We start from the raw sequence: 21034 nt of genomic DNA on the forward strand, positions 1-21034 counted from the left end.
CTGGATGGCTTTACGGGTGCTTAGGCATGGCGCTTCCCATCAGCAAATCTCAGCAGGCTTTTCGAGAGGATCAGCGTTAGTCCCCCGTGCCGCAGGCAGGAAAACCCACACAGAAAGAGCAATTCCAGTCGCTACGCGAGTCGGCAGCGAGCAACCCAGCGCCCGCGCCGCCTTCCCCAAAGCTACGCCGTCCCTGCTCTGCGCAGCACCAGCGGTCCGTGGCCAACGCTCCAACGGTAGGATCGGCTGAACTGCAGGTGTCCAGGGGAGGGTTCAGCAGGAGGCAGCTCCTGCATCCTCCCCTGCTTTGTCCCTGCCCCCTGGCAGTCCCTGCTCAGCCATCTGCTGTATCAGGTCTTTGGGACGCTGGTGCAAGGTCCCACGTGAGGTTTGCACACTGACGTGTCAAAAAAGGATCCCACAATCCTGCCTGCTGGCTCAGAGGCCAGATCCTGCACCCTGACACTGCTGCGCACCCTCCTCTTGCACATCCAGGGACACCTGAACAGAGCTGGAGCAGGAAGCAGGTGGGAATTGGCCAAGTCAGGCAGTGCTGACACAGGGAGCAGAGCGGGAAGAAGGGCTTCAGCCCTTTGGTTCTGAATCAGTTCTCCCCCAATTTCTGTGTTTGCAGGGAGAAGAGCGAGGCACGTGCTCACCTCCAGCTCCCATCAAGAGGCCATCTGCATTTCAGCTATGCAAAACAGATGCCCTGGGTGGTTTCAAAAGTTACCCAGCTGCTTCACCAGTGTCACTGCAAGGGCCTTTGCTGTTTGGCAGAATACTTTTACCTGTCCCCACTCTGTACCTTAAAAAAGTCTTAGATAAAAGGAAGAAATTCTTCCCTCTGAGGGTGCTGAGGCACTGGACCAGGTTGCCCAGAGAAGCTGTGGCTGCCCCATCCCTGGAAGTGTTCAAGGCCAGGTTGGATGAGGCTTTGAGCAACCTGGTGTAGTGGAAGGTGTCCCTGCCCATGGCAGGGGGGTTGGAGCTAGATGGTCTTGAAGGTCCCTTCCAACCCAAACCAGTCTGTGATTCCATGATTCTATGAAAATAACTTCATGCAGAAGTTCAGGAAAGTGAAGCTCCCGCTCCTGAGGCTGGCACCCAGGAGCAGTCTGCACTGGAAGGCTCTGCACGAGCAGTAGATCATGTTCTTCATCCAGCGCTTCCTGGCCAGCAGCTGAATCCTGTGCTGAGACATTCCGAGCCATCCCTTTGGTCCAGCATGGAGACACCAGTCCCACTCTGGAGCGTGTGGACGTGCCAGCAGTGGGCTCTCTTCAGGCAGAGTGCCTCATCAGCCTCAGAGGGAAGAACTTCTTCCTTAGATCTCATCAAAATCTCCTCTTTTCCAGTTTATACAACTTAATCAAGAGCAATAACCTCCCTGTGGAGCAGCACCTCCCGCTCTGGAGGGAGCTCGAAATAAACGGGAAGCAAGAGACGTTGCAGCTCTGCAGAGGAAGCAGCTCTGCTTTTTGCTGTTGAAAAGAGCAGAGAGGCAAAGGCTGCTCTGTCTGGAACTTTTTTTTTTTTTTTGAAGTGGTGGTTCTCCAAAAGGGGAACAAAGAAAGAAACCTCCCGGGCCACCGCCTGCCCTCCTGCAAAGGCCTTATTTGGGCAAAGCTGATGGTTGGTCTCATTTGCAACCACAGAATCGGCCAGAACCACGTACTTTTGTCTGCGCTTCTTCGGTGGATCACCCTCGGTGCTCCCAGGCGCTCCCAGACACAGCTCCAGCCTGAGAAATTCTGCGAGACACTTGTTCCTGCACAGCTTTGCAAAGCAAAGGGCTTCAGCTGGCAGCACCTGCATCCGAACGGACCCTCCAGCTAGCACGGATGATGGGATGGACCCGTCTGGAGAGACGGGATGGAAAGAAGGGGGCTGTGCCTCGAGGCAGAGCCGTTCCAACGCGAGAGGAAGCGCTGCCCACAGCGACGAGATGGTCGTATCAGCAGCTGCAGATTTGAACTCGCTTCGCTGCCAGCCAGCGACTTCCAGGAAAGCCAGGCAGGCGATGCTCAGCACCCCCACAGGAAACCTGCCCTCCGAGCGACGCCTCTCGAGACGCCCACAGCCGCACCGGGACCTCTCGGCAGCTGAGAAGTGTCACCCCCATACCGGCGGTACCTGCACATCCCACACGCGGCAGCGTCACCACGTCGGTCCCTGCCGCCTTGCTGGGATGGCAGAGCGAGAGCCAGGGGGAGTGAGCAGGTCTAACACTCGGTATTTATCAGGAAAGGAGATGTTTCCTGGCCCGCCTGTTGAAAAGAGAAGTCCAGCCAAGCAGAACGTTTTGTAAGATCGTACCGATTTCATTCAGTTACCGAAGCTCAAAAAAAAAAAAAAAACCTGGGAGAATTCAGGAGTTTCGCTCTATCTAATTAAGCAGGCGTTGCGGTATCAAGGTTGCATTCAAAGATTAAACACCAAACCTCTCTCTCTCATGCTTGCGCATACCACACAGGCAATTAGAGAAAAAAAAATAATAATTTGAAGCCTCCAGCAGATTTAAAAACCTCTCTGCCCAAGGGGAACCTCTGTCCTGTTCTCCTGTACACATTCCACTGGGCTGAGTCCCAGCCCACGCTCCCTCGGCCGCCCTCCCTTCTGGTATGAAATCTCGTGGGCTCTGGTTTTCCCACTCCAGCATCATCCCAAACATCACTGATCCGGCATCGCTGCAGGGCAGCCTGCTCAGGGCAAAGCTCTGACCATCACTTCAACACATTTTATAAGACAGGGTGGGCTATTTCTGCTTAGTACATGCACACTGGCGTCTGCAAAAAGTCAGGGAGAAAAGATGTGAGACCTCTCACTTGAGCTCCTCAGCCACTTCCAACCACACTTGGAGCTGGAAAAGCAGCAAAAAAAAAAAAAAAAAAAAAAATCAGTCCTGGGGGTTTTATCAAAGCAGGTGGCAGATGGAGGGAAGATGAGCCCATGCCCCTACAAGACATCAGAGAGTCAGCAACAGCTTTTGCAGGAGGAGCATAAATGCTTGGGGTCAAGGACAGAGCTTAAAAGAAGAGGGAGATTCTTACAGCAATCCAAGAGGATCTGCAGGGAAAGAGCCAGCTTCCTTAGTCCTTGAAACTCTCGCTGAACAGGGATATTTGCTGTTTGGACAGACAAAAGCCTCGGGAGGCAGCGGGAGTTGGGGGGAGGCAGCGCCCACCACGGGGCAGCTTTGAAGCTGGAAGTCTTGGACAGAGTCACTTGTGCAAACACAGGTAAGGAACGCCGGAGACTTGGGCAACTGGAACTTCCCAATAAGTACATAAGGATGGAGGTGGATTCCTGGCAGGAGCTTTCCTGCTCGAGGTTTGCAGGAAGGGATTACCGAGAGGGAACAGCGCAGCGGTGGGAAAGAGACACGTTTCACCCTCCGCCGTCTCCGAGGGCTGTTTTATTGGTCTCCTGAAAAACAAACCAAACCAAAAAACAAGGGAGAGAGAAGAAACGCAGGACGCACGGTCGGAGCTGCACAGCGAGGCTGTCGGCAACGCTGGCCTCTGGAAATCTGGCTCATCCCCACCTTCGTGCACAAACTCTTACAGGGCCGAGGCAGCTGGGAGAAGGGAACGACCAACTCCACCGTGGCCCAGATAACGCCAGGAACCTCCTTCCGTACGGCTTAAACCCAAAGCCTTTGACTCCAAGCATCCTAGAAACGCTCCGCTGCCTTCCTCGAGGCGATCCCTCTCCAGAGAGGCAGCCAAATGCTCCATGTCAAATTAATTTGGTCACCCTCGGGAAGGATGTTGCTGCCGCTCCAAGCAATGATCCCGGCTCCCCGCAACGGGGGTTACAAGCAAATCCCTAAAAAGGGAAAACTCAGTCCCAGCCAGCGTAATTTTACCCTGTTTGGTGTTTAGATGGAGCCGAGTTCCGTCTTTTTACATGGGCTCCTTTCTCTCACCAGGAAGTTCTTCTCTTGTCTGCAAGAAAGTGACCCACATCACCTTCCGTGGAGGTGGACAGAGATGCCACAGGCAGGAAACGCTGCGAAATCCTGGAGGCCACAGACACCAGCACGCTCCGGCAACGGGCGGCAGAGCAGCGGTAAGAGAGCACGGGACTCGCCGGCAGAGCGCGGTGGGACAGCAGTGACAGGTACTGGGGTCTGCAGCCACGGGACAGGCTGGGGCACCCCCAAAGAGGCTGAGAGCCCCGGGGGACCCTGCGAGGCTTGCTGCCCAGCTCCGCTCCCCCTCCTCCAGCACGTTCCAGCAGGTGGCACTCGGAGCATCCTTAATGCCCAAAACGTGTTTCTGTCCTGAAACAGGAGGGTGAGAGCCAGAAGGACCCATTCCATGAATGCCTCTGCGGGAAGGTTCAGCACCCCTAAAACAGGGGGGACCTCGGAACTGATGAAGGAGTGAGATGTTTTCTCAAGCAAAGCCTGAGGATGAAGAGGGAGAAGGCAGAAGGTGGCCTCACGCAGCCGAGCTCCCACGGCAAGGCAAGTCCTTTTGCTTCACAACAATGTTTTCAATCTGTTGTTACCTGTCTCCTTTGACCAGGAGCATCAAAATATCTGCTTTATGCCAGAGAAATCGGGTCCCTTGTGGGATGGAGAGAGCAGGGACGCTCAGGCACAGACACCCACCTTGCTCTCCCCATTCTCCTCCCTGCTCCTGGCTCTCTCCAAGGGCATTCTGGCACCAGATCCTGCAAGTTTCTCTAAAAAAAAAAAAAATTAAAAAAATATCTCCCCACTCATTCCAGGCACTACGAGCCACGGCTGGCCAGGATCAGCTGACAACGAGCAGTTTGGGCTCAACATACAAGCTCAGGCAAAAGATGTTCCCAAATCCCAGCGAGACTTGCCGACAGCTCTCCTGGGCCTCCGCCGCAGAGCCGTGAGAGAAGCACTCGCAGCCGGCAGGACCGGGTGAAATGAGAGGTGCCAGAGAGGAAAACACCTTTAACTGCCAGGAAACAAAGAACTACTTAATTATGCAGCTTCCACAGACCAAATTAGTCCCTGTTTAGAAAATGCAAAGGATGCTGCAGCCCTACGCACGTTTCCCACCAAGGGGGAAAGGTCTGCTCACGGCAAACTCACACCAACACCTGCTCTGATGGTGGTAAAACCAGGAGACCCTGTCCCAGGCTTTTCTAAACGAAGAATAACATTCTCAGGAACCAGCATTAAAGCGCTGTCCTCCATCTAGGCACGAGGCAGTTTTGCTACTTTCAGCAGAGAAGATGAAAACTCTTTCTAACTGAATTATAAAACATAACGCCGGTTTCGCGACGAGAACCGAGACTTGTTTGCTGCCCTTGGAGTTATCGTGGGATGTGGAAACTATTCTCTATCGCAGGAACGCAGGAATTCCATCCTCCTCCCACAGCACACATGCTGCTGGCAGTTTTCTTGTTGCAACACACATGAAAAGTCATCTCAGGGCTTGGTAAAGCCTCTGCTCGGTCCCTACCAGGTTTGGGTACGTGGAATAACTCATCTCTCTCCCACCCTCCGGGAAGGACACGCGTGTAAGATACAGCGAGAGAAAAGAGATCGTCGCATTTTCATGCTGGCTCTGAACTTTATCAGTGTTAAAAAAACCCCAACAAGCATCCAAAACACCCCCTGAGCTGGGCTGGGTGTTACCAACACCCCTGGAGGAGCGTCCGCCGCAGCAAAGCACCAGTTTTCAAATAATTCTTGTAAAGAAAAAGATACGGTGGCAGCCAGCAGCCACCTGCTCCGCGGCTCAGCCGTGCCACGGGAATTCCAGTCACCCTGAATCATTGAATCACAAAATGGTTTGGGTTGGAAGGGATCTTCACCTAGTTCCACCCCCCTGCCATGGGCAGGGACACCCTCCACTACACCAGGTTGCTCAAAGCCTCACTGAACACTGGGAATAACGTGTTTTGCCCCGTTCCACTACGATATCCCTCCAAGTACAACCGAGGGGTAACCCCCCTCGTTTTCCGTTAGGGTGACGTTTCCTAAGGACGAGCGAGGGAAGGACCCGGATTTCAACGCCGCAGTCGGGAAACCCCTTTTTGCCTCAGAGCATCGTTGCAATGAGATCAGCGGGAGTTTCTGGGAGGCAAAGCCTCCGCTTCCCTCGCCGCGCAGGCAGCCCCAGGCACGTGGCTTTTCCTACAGGCGAAGGGCTCCAGGCCAGGCAGGAATCCTTAGGGAACAGCGGGGAGTGTGCTCAGAGCACCGGGAGAAGCCTGGCCAAGGCAGGAGAACCCCTCGAGGAGCTGGATGACACAGGTTTCCTCCAGGTACAGCACACAGGAAAAGATTTTTAAAATTTTTTTTTTTTTTCCCTTCAATAACAGAGACAGAGCTTGAGGCGGGTTAACCCATGACGGGGTTTGGCAATGGAAGAGGAAAAGCTGGAGTGGTTTTGAGGGGTGAGCCATGCCGTGCCATGCTGGAGGGCTGTTGGAGGGCGGCTCTTGCCGATACCGCAGCCTCTGCCGCATTCCTCGTGTGCAAGGCCTGTAAACTGACCCCTCTTCAATTATTCATTCGAGTCTGCAGCTCGTCAGAGACTCTGCTCCTCAAACTGGCATTTATTTGGGCTTTTTTTTGCTTGCTGTTCACCACAGCCCGGCCTTGCCAAGGACGAAGAGCAAACGCTCCGGCAGGAAGGAGCCCGGCAGCTGTCCGGCGTCACACCAAAACCAAACCCACTCCATTACTTCGACGGACGGGACAGAGCAACCAGTTTAAACTGGGCTGAAAAAGCCGAACGTTCCGAGCGGCGATGGGTGCAGCCCGGTCCCTGCGGCGCAGAGGGGAAGGCAGATTTCCAGGCAGCGCTGTGCCGCGCTCCAGATGTTCTGCTCCCACCAGGGTATCCCAGGTCCTGGGTTATCCCACCGCCCTGGGGCACCAGAGCAGTTGGGATGCTCTCGGCCGAGCAGCTGGAAGCACCAGAAGATGGCAGAGAAGGGATTTGCCGAGGTTCCCGACTTTTCCCACGTTCGACACCTTTCCAGCTCTCGGAGAAAGCAGTGGCAGCTGTGCAAACACGCCGGGACGGGTTCAAAGCGGAGCGTTTCACTCGTGTGTTTTGAAGCCCGTCGCGTTAGGGGGCTGCAGTTAGAGCAGTGTCCAACACCGACGGGGACCACGGCACTGGACGTGCCTTCTGTCCTGCGCTCAGCCTGGCGCCGGAGCTCCCGTGCCACGCTGGCAGCACGCAGCCCACACACCGAGAGCCCTCCATCACCCGGATGCTACGTGGGCACGCAGGACTCGCCCTTTGGTGGCCAACACGTCTTGGATGACTCTTTCTTCTTCCCACACCGTGAAGAGAAGGTGCTTCAAGTTTCCCCTCTGACCACCCAGTTAGCGATGCAGCTCCAGAGAAGACAGCACAACTGGCAGCAGATGTTCTGCCAGTCGGCGAAGCCTACAGCAAAGTGTGGGTGAAGAAGAGAGGTGCTGCTGGAAAGCTGAGCTATGAGCAAGCGCTAATGCAGTATGCCATGACGGAGCAGCACAAAGCCTCCCTCTCTCACATCCCACCAGAGGAGTGTTAAGAATTCCCAGCTCATGACTAGAAGTTTGGGCAGAGTTCCTCACCAGCAGTGAAGTCCAGCCTGCTGGAAAGCTGCTCCAGCTACATCCAGTTGGCAGGTGGGAGTGAAGAGCTGGCCTCAGGGACCTCGGCAGGTGCAGGAGAAGCGCAGCAAAACCAAGAACCAGCCTTACTTCTAACAGCTACTGCACCACAGAGAGGACTGGCACAGGGCCAGCACAGGTAGATGGCTCCAACCCTGTTCGCTCCAACTCATCCCAAAGAATTACAGTTCAGAGCTGTGACTGCAGCTGTGCTTTGTCATCACTATGGTGTTATAGCAGGGTGTTTCACCCAGAACAACACAAGCTGAGGTTTACACTGGTGAGGCAGGTGTTTCTCTGGCCAGAAGTTCCGGGTTCATAGAACCACGGAATGCTTTGGGTTGGAAGGGACCTCAAAGACCACCCAGTTCCAACCCCCCTGCCATGGGCAGGGACACCTTCCACTACACCAGGTTGCTCAAAGCCTCATCCAAGCCGGCCTTGAACATTACCAGGGACGGGGCAGCCACAACTTCTCTGGGCAACCTGATCCAGTGCCTCACCACCCTCATGGTAAAAAGTTTCTTCCTTAGATCCCATCGAAACCTCCCCTCGAAATTTCAGTTTAAAGCCATTGCCCTGTGTCCTGTCACTCCATGCCCGTGTCCAAAGCCCCTCTCCAGCTTTCCTATAGCCCCTTTAGGCACTGGAAGGTGCTCAAAGGTCTCCCCGGAGCCTTCTCTTCTCCAGGCTCAACAACCCCAACTCTCTCAGCCTGTCTCCATAGGTTCCTGCCCATAGCTTCCCTTGCTGAAGATGCTGCAGGGGTGGACCTTTCTGCAGGCTTCACCTAGTCAGGACATGAGGATAAATCAGCAGGAACCACACAGTTCTGGGAAAGAGCCATGTCTTCCCCTTCACCGCATTCCCGTGACAGTTTGCTGCCCGACAGCGAGGCCCAGCCCGAGCAGGTGGGGCTCCTCATGCCTGGTGCGTGCAGGTCTCAAAGGTCTCATTTATGGTGCAAAGCAGAGCTGGAAGAGGTTACTTATTCACCTCCCCGGTTTTCACTGCCATTATCACCCAAGAACAGGCTGATCAGCGCTCCCAGCCCGCACCGGCGTTACCTCCGGAGAGAGTGTGGGCACGCTCAGCACTGCAGCTCCACTCCTCTGCTCTTCATTATGAAGTGATTTCACTAATTGGGTGTTGTACTTTCAGGCATAATTCCTCACGCTTGGCACCTTCACGGAGCACAAGCTCACCCCTCAGCCAAGCTGGCTGCAGAGCAGCCTCTAAAACCCCAATTACGCCGGGTTCCATTTTTCCACTGAATTCAAGCCCTCTGTTGCCGTTCCCCGGCTGAACAAGGACCGATCTTCAGCCTACTCGACAATTAAAATCTGAAGAACGTAGGAGAGAACGAGGTTTGGCACCTGGGGACCGAGGCACAGCGCTGCTGCTGAGCCCCTGGGGCAGAGCAGCTTTTGGGAGCATGGCAAGAGACGCCCGTTCTGCTCCTGGCCTGCACGGAGACGCCGCTGGGGTTAACCCAAGGCTGCAGCAGGAGACACTTCTCTCAGTGACAGCTCAGGCTGTGTCAAGGGAAACCAGACGAGGAAGAAAGCAACCTCTGAGCCCTGAATCACAGAACGGTTTGGGCTGGAAGGGACCTTCAAGATCAACTAGTTCCAACCCCCCTGCCATGGGCAGGGACACCTTCCTCTACACCAGGCTGCTCAAAGCCTCATCCAACCTGGCCTTGAACACTTCCAGGGATGGGGCAGCCACAGCTTCTCTGGGCAACCTGGTCCTGTGCCTCAGCACCCTCAGAGTGAAAAATTTCCTCCTTAGACCTCATCGAAATCTCTCCTCTTTCAGTTTAAAGCCATTGTCCCTTGTCCTGTCACTCCATGCTCTTGTCCAAAGCCCTTCTGCAGCTTTCTTGTAGCCCCTTTAGGTACTGGAAGGCTGCTGGAAGGTCTCCCCAGAGCCTTCTCTTCTCCAGGCTCAACAGCCCCAACTCTCTCAGACTGTCTCCATAGCAGAGGTGCTCCAGCCCTTGCATCACCTCCGTGGCCTCCTCTGGACCCGCTCCAACAGCTCCAAGTCCTTCGAAAAGGAAACACAGAGGATATCAGGATAGCAGCCCTGCTCCATGAGCATCAGTCCTGCTCCTCTACCACCAACACAAACGTGAACAGGCAGCTCTTCTGTTGAGTGGCTGCAGATGTTGCACTGAAACCTGGCACCAACTGCACCGCTGCTGTCCTAAAGCCAACATCAAATTTAAAACAGGGTCAAACACCTCCAAAGAGGAGAGGAAAACTAAACACCCACCCTTGAACCTGTCTTTGCCAAAGGCTCCTGTTCAATGTAGTGTTGGATTAGCAATCTGGTTTTAGGGATGTGGAGAGGATTGCCTGGCAGATCTCAAACTCCTACAGTAGGGATACACTAGCAACATCCAGATAAGGAAAGATTTGGGCATGAGCAATCTAGGATTGCGCTCGCTGCCAGGAGACAGTTTGGCTTGGACATCCTTATGGCCACAGAGCTGGAATGCTGTTGGGACAGCCCCGACTGCAGACCCAGGCTCCTTCCCCTGTGACCATGCAAAGGGAGGCAGACGCTCCAGACAGCTCCTGGCCCGACCTGCAGGATCTTGCAGGCACTTCCAAGATACTCCGATAAACACACTGAGGTACGATGCTTGCAGGGACTTGTGTGCCACAATTGTTCTTGAAAGGTGGGAATCCACAGAGGGATAAAAGCCACAAGAAGTTGTGAAATACACCAGCTGTCCTTGGTAGGAAGCTGAGTTGGAGCTACAAAGGCAGCTCGAAAGCAGCAGATCAAGCCAGTCTGGCCCAAAACATCCCCTCGCTACCTCCGCGGCGACCATTTCATCACGGTTCATGCCCAACGACCCTCATGAGCAACAACAGCAGGGGGAAAGATGACGGAAGCATTGGACCACATCGGTCTCGCACCACCAGCTGCAAAGTTCCCAACTCTTTTGAGGAACTCTTGGATTTCGTCCTTTGCAAAGTATCTTTGGTTATTGCCCAAGCAAATAACGATTGTGCTTCTGGCAGCATCCCACTCATGGGGATAGGGAGAGGGACGGCGCTTCTGCGTGGGCGTTGAGTAATCGCCGCCGTCGCAGCTTCTGGCTATTTTTAGAAGAGATCACAGAATTAGCCGCAAAAGGAGAGCAAGTACAAACCTAGAATAAAGGTGCCTCTTCCCCTCACAGCTCTCCACGCACAGCTGGAACAGAAGGACACGGCAACGATCCCGAGCAACCTCCAACTTGAGGATAGCCAACCTCAGATGTTTACCGCCGCTTACTTCTCCTTTAGTCCTTGTTGTAGGTAGAGCCAGTGCCAGAAGCTGCTGCTGACAATGTCTACCCCCAAATGAACAGAAAAACATGTAGGCATTCAGAGAGCTGCCCGCTTGCCCCAGCTGTGGCATCACAGCTGGCTCAGGGTGCCAGAGCGTGGCCCGAAGCTGAAGGTATGTGTTTACAGGAGGGATTTCATTTGTCTGCGCTGGTAGGAAACGTACCTTGTACAAACTTGGAAAACGCGACCGCGGTTAATTCAGGAGCGCGGAGCAGGGCTTCACGTGTTCAAGAGTTACCGAAAATGGGATTGTCAGACAGCGCTCACAGGCATTTTGGCCACGGTGCCTCAGAAGAGCGCAAAGTGGGACACCTGCCCGCAGCACAGGGGCTGTGGAACGTTGGACAACTTGCCTGCTCCTCTGCACCAGCTCCCCAGCTGCAACAGGGACATCAGTTCCACATCCCACGGAGGGACGGACACAGGCACAGGGCAGCAAAGAGAACCCCACGTGCTTTTTGGCCTCTACCACCTGATATTTCTGTGGGGCTGCATCTACAGAAGGAATCAGCTGGGGTTTGTCCCAGCGATGTCCTTCAAAGGAAAAAAAAAAATTACATCTTCAATTATGTTTAAAGCAACATCCTTCAGCTGCTTTTACAGGAGGGCAGTTTAGCCAAGTGTTTGAAGATGAAAGAGGCAAAGTCTCGGCTCAAGTCTCAGAAGCCCAGCTGGAATCCAACCAGAACAGACAAGATTTTTTTTTTTTTTTTTTTTTCCCCATGCCAGAGATGCAGGCACAGGGAAGAACCGTGAAATCCCTGTTCTCAGGGGAGGGAAGTGCACAGTCTCACTGACCTGAGTTCATCTGACCCATGCCAGACTTCTTGCAGGCCACTGGAAAAGCTCCAGTCCAGCAAACGGGACGGAAACCCAGAAAACACAGTTGAGACGCAACGGCAACACTGCAAGTCCAGCGTAAGTTCCTAGAAAAAGAACTGGCTGAAGAGTGGACAATTGGGTTTTAGGTTTAAACGCCTTTTACTAAAAATGTGACGGTAAACAACTGGAAAAACGACACAAAAAGCACCTCAAGGCCTTTAGCATGGAGGATGATTCAGAGGGAGGAACGGCCGCGGGGCACTGAGGGTAAGGACGAGCTCTTGACAGCCTGCTCAGCCAGGGCTCCCAAGCCAAATCAAACACGTCGTGTCATTCCTCACCGTTACAGCGTGTACGTATCAGAAAAGGAAATCCTGAAAGGCTTATGATTTCCAGGCACTGATATGGACAGAGAAGGATGGGCACAATTAGGAAACACCCGTGCTAGCGACATCAGTCCTCGGTCTTGTACTTGGAGAGGGCTCACATCAGAGAAACCAAGTCCTTCAACATCGTGCTGCTCATGTGTGGAGCAGGAAGAGCTCCAGGTGTCTGAAGAAAGTCTAGCAGATCCAGACCCTTGCCCAAAACATGGCAGACAGCAGCTCAGCTCCTCTGCCATCCCCAGCTGATGTTAACGGCGACGCAGAGGGCGACTGGACAGAAGTAGAGCTCCTCCCAGCCCCACCGAGGCAGGAGAATAAACAGATACCAGGCGCTCAGCAAGGGCAGCTGTGCCAAAACCACCAAATACTCTGGTATTTCTCATCCCAGTTGGCAAGATCACAACACAGAGAAAGGCGTAAACACGGCACTGAAACACTCCAGTGATTCTCCCTCGTCCCCTCTGCTACGGTCTCCGGTCCGTCTCCCGTGTGCTGGACCGAGGTAGCCCTTTGGAAAACTTCCCAGGTGCGTGTGGATGACCAAAGGGACAGGAAGACAGAGGGTTTATCTTTTCCCCTACCCCAGTCCCTCACAATCCTGCACGCACTCATCCAGATTACAAAGCAGCAGCTTACAGGATTTAAAAATAGCCGTCCCTGACCCGCTCCCCAAGTCAGCTCACATCCCGCCCGCAGCTCAGAGGGATGACGGAAAGACGTAACCCCAGAGCATTTTTACCTTGGATGGAGGATCCCCACCTTCTTCTGGAGCAGCCTGCCCATTCTGCAAAGGAAGAGAATCTGCCGTTAGCACACGCGTGCACGGGGGTGTGGAGTGACAGGACACGGGGCAATGGCTTTACACTGAAAGGGGGGAGATTTCGATGGGATCTAAGGAAGAAATTCTTCCCTCTGAGGGTGGTGAGGCACTGGACCAGGTTGCCCAGAGAAGCTGTGGCTGCCCCATCCCTGGAAGTGTTCAAGGCCAGGTTGGATGAGGCTTTGAGCAACCTGGTGTAGTGGAGGGTGTCCCTGCCCATGGCAGGGGGACTGGAACTAGATGATCTTTGAGGTCCCTTCCAACTCAAACCAGTCTGTGATTCTCTGGGATGGCTGGAAGCAGCAAAGCAGGGGAGATCAGGGAACGCAGCGCTAAGAGCACAATTAACAGCCATTTTGCCGTGACGTTGGCTTTAAAACGAACATTTATCAGTTATTTTATTACCTTATCACAGCCAACAGTGCTGCAGGAAACCCGCACCACCTGCTCAGCCCCAGGCCAGCCCTGGCCTGCGAGTCCAGCTTCTGCTGCTGGAGCTCTGTGCCAAGCGACCTGGACCGCCCGGAGCAGCAGCAGCCGCCTGCACCGAACCAAAGCCCCAGCAGGTTGGGCGCAGCGCCGTGCCGGGGAAGGCAGCGGGAGCAGAAGCAGGTGGGATTTAGACACGGACACTCAGAGCAGGATAAGCACATTCAAAAGGTTTTCTGTGGATCGTGGAGGAAAACAAGGGCGAGGAGATCTTGCTTTGACATCTATTCACGCTACAGCCTCAGGCTCCAAAAATTCATGGAAGTCCTCTCTTTCCTTGAAAGAACAAGGGAAATTTATACGCTTCTCTTTCCATGTTATGGTCCAAGGGAAGAGGTGCGATGCGATTGTGTTTCAGCCTCAGATTTGTAGTGGAATGCCTGGGTTTTAGAGTCTTTCAGGAATCTAACAGAAAGCAAGCTAGCTCCTTCCCTGGAGAATCAAAGCAACATCAACCTGCCACCCATGTTAGGACTACACTATGCCCTTCTCCTCCTTGGGCCAAATTTCACTTCCTTCCTTTAAACACAAAGCCAAACTTGCATTTGTTGATCTTGACGGAGCTTCGGGGCCACTGAGAAAACCTCCCTCTAACGCTGCGCTCGCTTTCTGCAACGTTCAACGGGTGCGTCCAGGTCCACACCCTTCAGCATCCCACAGCAGGTCACTCCCTGCCTGCAGCTACCCCACAATGAAAGGTGTAACGCTAAGGAGCTAAATTGAAGCACAAGTTTAGTTCTCAGATACTTCAGATCCACAGACAACAGTCCGGAGTCTCCATATATCTTCATGTTTAGGTCTCTCCACTCCCACCTCAGCCCAACCCGTGCTGCCCACAGCACCTCGCAGAACAGCTTAGTCCTATCACAACGCGGAGTACCACCACACCAGCTGGGTGGAGAAGACCAGCTGCCTCTTGGCCTGACACTGGCCCTGCAACATTTATCTTTATATGGATCCACTCTGAGCTCCACGAGTCACCTTAGTACCAACTTAAACCGGGCTTAAGTTCCTTGCACTACCACGCAAGCCAAGTCCTTCCCGAGGAACGTTGCCCTGATGTTTACACGGAGCTCTCGGTGCCACTGGCACAAAGAACAGCTAAGAAGTCAAGTCAGAGTTTGTGTTTACGCACAGCCTCCACAAAGAGGGGGGAGACACTGCGCTCAAGATAACCAGAATTGGAAACGCGCTTACGTTTGCTGGCTCAGCTGTCACCGACCAACAATTCCTAACTCGCTGCTAATCAAAACCAGAGCTCGAGGAGGGCTGTTTATGTCCAAAACAGCTGAAGAAGTAGAATTTCCATGTCAGACACAGGGAAGCAGCGCCTGGGCCAGGGTCTGGAGAACAGACCTACAAGGCATGTGTCAAGAGAAGGGTGAGTTGATGCGTGGGATGAGCTTTTTTATTCCCCTGGGAAGACCAGCATGTGGTGAGTGAGCACAGGGTCTCTCCAACCTTTTGGCTTCAAGGAGAGCTTAGGAGACACCAGGTGCTACCTCCAGACCTGCCAGACCTCTTGAGTGCTGCGTAGCATTGCTCCCAACCCCAAGGAACACTTGTCCAACACGCTGCTGTTGAAATCCAGTCTACCGGGGATGGAAGGGATGCAGAAAGAAAGAGAACAGTGTCCGTCCCAGGGAGGTTTCCTGGGCGTGTAGGTCCATGGTCTTAGAGGGATGAAGCTCCTGATGCCACAGTCACTTTCTCCAGCTGACATAAAGCAGACGTGGAAGGAGAGAATCGCAGTATTTAGAGCCAAGTATTCTCCTTCAACCCCAGAGCAGAACCCGTACTTATTCCCTCATATGGAATTCAAGAGCCATGTGTAAGTGTCCAAGATGGAAACACACTCACAGCTACAGACTCATCACCTCCCCAGATAAAATATGGCCATTCACCACGTCGTAAGTAGAGCTGAAATGGTTTGTGGGTTTCTTGGTTTGATGCTTGTCTCTTCGCTGTCAGAAAAGAGCCTCCTGAACGTCCTGCCCCGGGAGCAACCCCGAGGATCTCCCCGCAGGCAGCACCCAGGCGATAGCTGCTGCAGGAGGGAGGGACGGCTCCTTCCCCTGGGTGCCCAGGGCAGCGAGGAGTGGATGCGGATGGTGGCAGAGCAGGGCTTGGGCTACCAAGAAAGCAACAGCATGAGCCTCACCGGGGCCCAGCAGCCTGTCCCTGCAGCTTTCCAGTGATCCCCGCTCCGGGGCAAGCGGAAACGGGGATTACAGAGCTAATCTGATGGGCATGTGGAGTGGCAGCCTGGCAGCGAGGGCATCTCCAGGCGAGCAACAGCTAAAACTGCCCGAGAGGGACCACAAAAGCCCTTCTGCACACACGCTGCTCTAATAAGTTTTCTTAATAGCAGGCAGAAAAGTGCACGGGAAAACAAATACATTCGGTTACACAATTGCCAGCCTGGCTGAACTTGGGAGATATTTATCTTAGGACATCTTGCATTTTAAATCTCTTTAATTCCACATAATCTGCAGCACAGGGAGCAATTTACAGAACAGGCCAGGGCTGCTCTGATCTGAAACCAGGACGAGTCGAACCCCTGGCAGGACCATGCCCGCTCCTGCTGCCGTCGAGGGCTGCGCTCCATAGTAGCACCATGGGCACAAGTCATCCCAGATTATCGATGGCTCTGCTCGGAAAAGCAGCCTGCTGCTATTTGTGGACCTCCAGGTTTTGATTAGTCACTTCTGAGGTGCCTGTATACAGGTACCAGGTACCCAGAGATGCTCTTTCACCCAACTTTGATGAACCATGAAGCATTTGAGCAGGAAGGAGTGGGGGAAGAAACCCTTCACCCCAAAGCTTCTTCTACTTTGACACATGAACAAGGCATTTTGTTATTATTAAGTGGAATTTATGGATCTTGCCTATCGCAGTTCAGAGGAAGGAAATGATTCTGCAAAAATAAAGATCTCCAAAAGAACTCCAAACAGACCGAGGGGTCTATGCACAAGCGTACCAGCGACGGCAGTTGCTCAGCTTCCTCCTCTGTCTTTTGATCATTGTTTCATGCATTGTTCAGCTGAGATGCTTGAAAAAGATGGTTATTCCTTTAGCAAGCAGGAGCTATTCACGACGCTACGCATATACAGGCAAAAATAATTAGCTTGAAGTGGCTGGGTTTGGCGTAATCCCACGTCAGTTGTGTCGCTGGATGTTTGCACAACAAGACAAGAGTTTAAGGAAAAGCACAGCCCTGATGACAGGATCCATCGCTATGGTGATGAAGTCATTCAACTCCACTCTCTATCGCTGGTACTCTGCCCCAGCCAGATTTTTCTACTACATAAGCAATATTCTGAATAATATAAGCAGCAGAAAGAACAAGGAGGAGAAAAAAAAAGGGAAAAAGTATTACAAAGCCAGCTCAGTCCCCAGGACGGAGGGACTTGTCTCTGCAAAGGATCAGTTGAAGCTCCCGCTGCCACCCGCTCCAGTGCGTTTTCCCGGCACGGCTCCAGGCTGAGCTCCAGCGGGCCAGGACAAGGGGCACCAGGCACGGGCCGTCCCCAGCAGCAGCCAGCCAATGCTCCCCAGGCGCAATGGAAAAACCCCAAATCCCTGAACAATAGGACTGATGCCTCCACCAGTGCGGTGACAGCACCTCTGCTCCGTGACTCAGAAAGCAAAGGTTGGAGGAAGCCGGTTTCTAACCTGGATGGCAGCGATCCCAGGGCAATTTACGTAACCGGTGTTCCAGAAAAGTCTCCTTGGTTTCTCAGTGGTGCCACCTTATCCCAGGAGAGGGTGAACACTTTCTCCTTGGGCCCCTACCCTTGGGTGATTTTAACCTCGAGGTGCAAAACTCCCTCCAAGCCCGAGTCCCAGTTCGCAGATAAGCTGCTGGATCTAAAGGAACCCTTCAACGCCTGGCACAGGCGGCGGCAGCCACCTTCGGAGGTGAAAAACAACCGTATTATCTTCCTCGTTGGATACAACTGCGCGTCCCCGCTCACCTTAAAACAAAGGGAGGTGAATCGCTAACGTCCCACTTGTGATCCTGAGACATAAAAAGACGGATCTGCAGAAATATCACCTGCAAGCGGCTCCCGACCCTGACCTAGAGCTCTGGCCAAGGTCAGACGGGGGAAGGAGGCAGCTCCGAAGCCAGAGGCAGGCCCTCCAGTTTCAGTTTACAATTACTAACACCCTGTTAGTAATGCAACGGGAAAAACAGTCCTTGCTGCTGCCACCGTGATCTTCACAGCTGACTCGGGCTGACAAATACACCGTACCCCCCTCTCTGGCTGTTTCCGCTCAGGAGAGATGCCGTGGTGCTGACACAGCGCCTGTCTGGCACCTGGAGACCTGGGATTAAGTAGTAAACGAATCTCGCCCACGGCATTCAGCGCCCTGGGCGCTGGCATTAGTTTCCTCCCGTTACAGTCTAGTTTCTAGCCTTTCAGGCTATCTTTCTACTTGGGAAGAGAGAAACCACAAATAAAAAGCCCTATCTCCCAGCAATAACCCACACCCCAGCTCTGGGTGAACGATGAGGTTTCAGAAATCACCATCAAGTCGCCGCAGGACTTTCCTCTTATCATAGAATGGTTTGGGTTGGAAGGGACCTCAAAAGTCATCTAGTTCCAAGCCCCCTGCCATGGGCAGGGACACCCTCCACTACACCAGGCTGCTCAAAGCCTCTTCTCCCACCTTCGAGCATGAACCCATCCTCGTGACTCAATCGATGCCTCAGAACAGAGGCTCTCAGCCCACCCCAGGACGTGCCCACACCTTTGCACCCACAGCGCGGGTGAACCCTCCACCCAGCACCCCACCCGCACGGGAAGGGGGTCTCTAGGAGAAGCCATGCCGTATCTGGCTGATGAAAACGAGACAACCTCACCTCCCACCGCCAGCAGACCTTCCTGCTGTCAGTACAGCGGTGGTGAAACACGGCCTCTGCTCAAAAGAGATCTCTTAAGAGGCAATTTTAAACAGGAATGAGCAAATCTGGCTGATTAACCATCACGACATCCCTAGGCATGATAGAGGAGCACCACGGCATCGAATCCAGCCAAAATGATGGGAAAGCACCGAGGTCTGAGTAAACACCTGGGACAAAATCCCCACCGTCCCTCTGGTTTCTCCAAGAGAGCTGCTGGTTCCAGTTCGGATGAGGAGATGTTTAACTAAAGCGTGCCAGCACACAGTGCCCCAGCGGGCTGCTCTGCCACGAGCCGTCTCTTCGCTCCGAAATGGCTGTGACACGAGCCTGCAGATGTGGGCAGATGCTGTGCACGGTCCCGCACGTCTGGCTTAAGAGATCTTAATTAAAAGGAAAGGAGCAAAGCAGGAGGGAAGAGCAGCCCGGCAGCAAAGTGACACAGGACCGCGACCGGAGTTGGAAACGCAGGCCTGGGAGAGCGGCTGGGGCTGGGAATAGGGAGGGCGAGGAAGCCTGCAAGGAAAAGACCCCGAATCCGAGACGCTCATCCCCGGGGCCTTCAGCAGGGACCCTCCTCCTCTGTGTCTGGGGGCAGATTTAGGAGCACGCTGCTCACGCTCCCCGAGAAGCCAACGCCTGGAAGGGCAGCAGCGCAGCCGGGAAGCCCCCGGCGCCCCGGCCGGCTGCGACCCCCTTCCCCACCCCGGGCCGCCAAACCACCCCCCCCCCCAGAGAACCGCCCGGGGCCGGGGTCACCGCAGCACCCGCAGCCGGGCGGGGCGGGGGGAGGCCGGGCCGGGCGCTCCTTTGTTCGCCGGAGCCCCGCGGCGAGGCGGCGGCGGGGGAAGGGGGGAAGCGGCGCGGAGCCCCCGCCCGCAGCGCGGCCGGGAAGGGCCGGTGCCCCGCTCACCTCCGTGTCCAGATGCACCAGCTCCATGTTGGGCCAGGGCTCGGCCAGCTGGGCGAGCGGCATGCTGCCGGCGGGCTGCCTGGCCCCGCGGGGCTCGGAGCGGAGCGGCTCGGCTCGGCGCGGCCGCCCCGCGCTGGGCACCGGCTCCCCGGGCCGGGCCGGGAGCGGCGGGGCGGGGAAGGGCGGGGCGAGGCGGGGAGGCTCCGCCCACCGAGCTGCGGGGCCTGGGGGGGGTCTCGGAGGTTTTGCCGGGGTGGGGGGGGGGTCCTCCAGGGAGGGTTTGTTAAGGGCTAAAGGCGAGGGGCTGCGTGTTGGTGTCACACGCGGGTGCTGGGGGCGGCGGGGGTGACCCCTTCCCTGCGCCTTTCGCCCGGATAAAATTTTGGATGCGAACAGAGCTTAAAAGTGCTGGGTGGGTGCTGCTCGCTCCTCGCCAGGGGTAATTACTCCGCGCTAATTAGCAAGGGGAGCCTCGAGAACACCGGGCACCTGCTGAAAAATACACAGCACCGACCGTCCCACTCTTCTGTTCCTTGGAAGGATATATATTTTTTTTTTTTCTTCTCTAGCGCTTTCGCTGTGCACACAGCGCTCCGGAGCATCCCCAGAAGAAGAGGTGGTGAGGATAAACTCGGTGACACGATTCAGGTTGCTGCTTAGCAGGAAAGTGCTCCAGGAAATCCGGATTCCAAGTTAGAGATCTGCAATGAGTCACTGCTCATCACCACCTGCGGTGTGTGTCCCCCCGCCTCCCTACAAAACATGGATAAAAAACATATCCACCTTTCTACAGCGCTTGGAGATCTGCAGAGGAAAGGATTCTAATCATGTCCCTAATTCATGGCTATTCTCACCTGCAAAGTTTCCCAAATAGGAAAAAGTTCCCTTCTACTCACATTTTACCAAAGCCCAGAGCACCATGTTTTCATGCTTCATTATAAAATTATTTGTTAAAAAAAAAAAAAAATCTTTCTAAAAGGGTGCATCGTTAAGGGTTGACTTCATCAAGGTGTGGCTGGAAATATTTAATGAGCCTGAGTGAAAGCACATCCAGCTGGGGTTCTGCGGGCAGCTGTGCCAGGGAGCCAGGGCTCTACAGCCCTTCACCTGTTCAGAGAGGCCAGCGGACTCAAAAAAAGCCAAATTAGGACAAAGCCCAGCACTTTGAAAAATTCCAGTTAATCTTGACGGCACCTGAAGCTAATCTGTAAGTCATCATCGGGCCCTGCTTGTGATTCAGGCTAAAGCTGTCATCTCTTCTGCATGTGGGGGAATCTAGCGTAGGAAATTCCCCCGGTGCCAGTAAGCATTTGAGCCAAGCTGGGAACTGCTGCCTCCGGTGCTCGGAGCCCCGCTCCGTGCCAGAAGTGTTGGAGCCCCAGATGAAGGCATTAAATCACACAGATCCACCAGACTGGTACTAAGTGAGGTCCTGTTATAGCCAATTAAACTCATGTCACTTACTGTCGGAGCAAGCTGAAGCAGATCTTGTGGAGGGTTATTCATTCAGCTCCAAAGCTATCCCTAATTTCCCCTTATTGCCTGGTACACGGTGTGCCGTCTGGTTACATCCATCCTCCAGCTGCTGCAACCTGCTTTAAATGGCATCGATAACATGATGATGTCAACACTGGCATCCCGTTTGCCTTCTCCATTTGCCTGCGAAACGCATCTCCTTTTTCTTCTGCTCCGTGCACGTAGGTGGGTCCAGGGTGGGCAAGGGTAGGACAGCACTC

General features: G+C 54.2%; 1 protein-coding gene across 2 annotated transcripts in view; it reads right to left on the minus strand.

Moving 5' to 3' along the window:
• The window catches only part of RPS6KA1 (ribosomal protein S6 kinase A1), a 39369-nt gene extending 20008 nt beyond the window's left edge, over positions 1-19361 (minus strand). Inside the window, exons 1-3 of one of the 2 annotated variants that reach the window (XM_086625969.1) lie at positions 19299-19361; positions 12910-12954; positions 10664-10728 (exon numbers count right to left, since the gene is read on the minus strand). In XM_086625969.1, the coding sequence (XP_086482095.1) occupies positions 10664-10728; positions 12910-12954; positions 19299-19361 (173 nt within the window). The remainder of the gene's footprint in view (positions 1-10663; positions 10729-12909; positions 12955-19298) is intronic. The other variant, XM_086625970.1, reaches the window with a different exon arrangement.
• Positions 19362-21034: the final 1673 nt, after the last annotated feature.

The sequence above is a fragment of the Tauraco erythrolophus genome, chromosome 24 (assembly GCF_009769465.1).
Source record: "Tauraco erythrolophus isolate bTauEry1 chromosome 24, bTauEry1.pri, whole genome shotgun sequence".
Lineage (NCBI taxonomy): Eukaryota > Metazoa > Chordata > Aves > Musophagiformes > Musophagidae > Tauraco > Tauraco erythrolophus.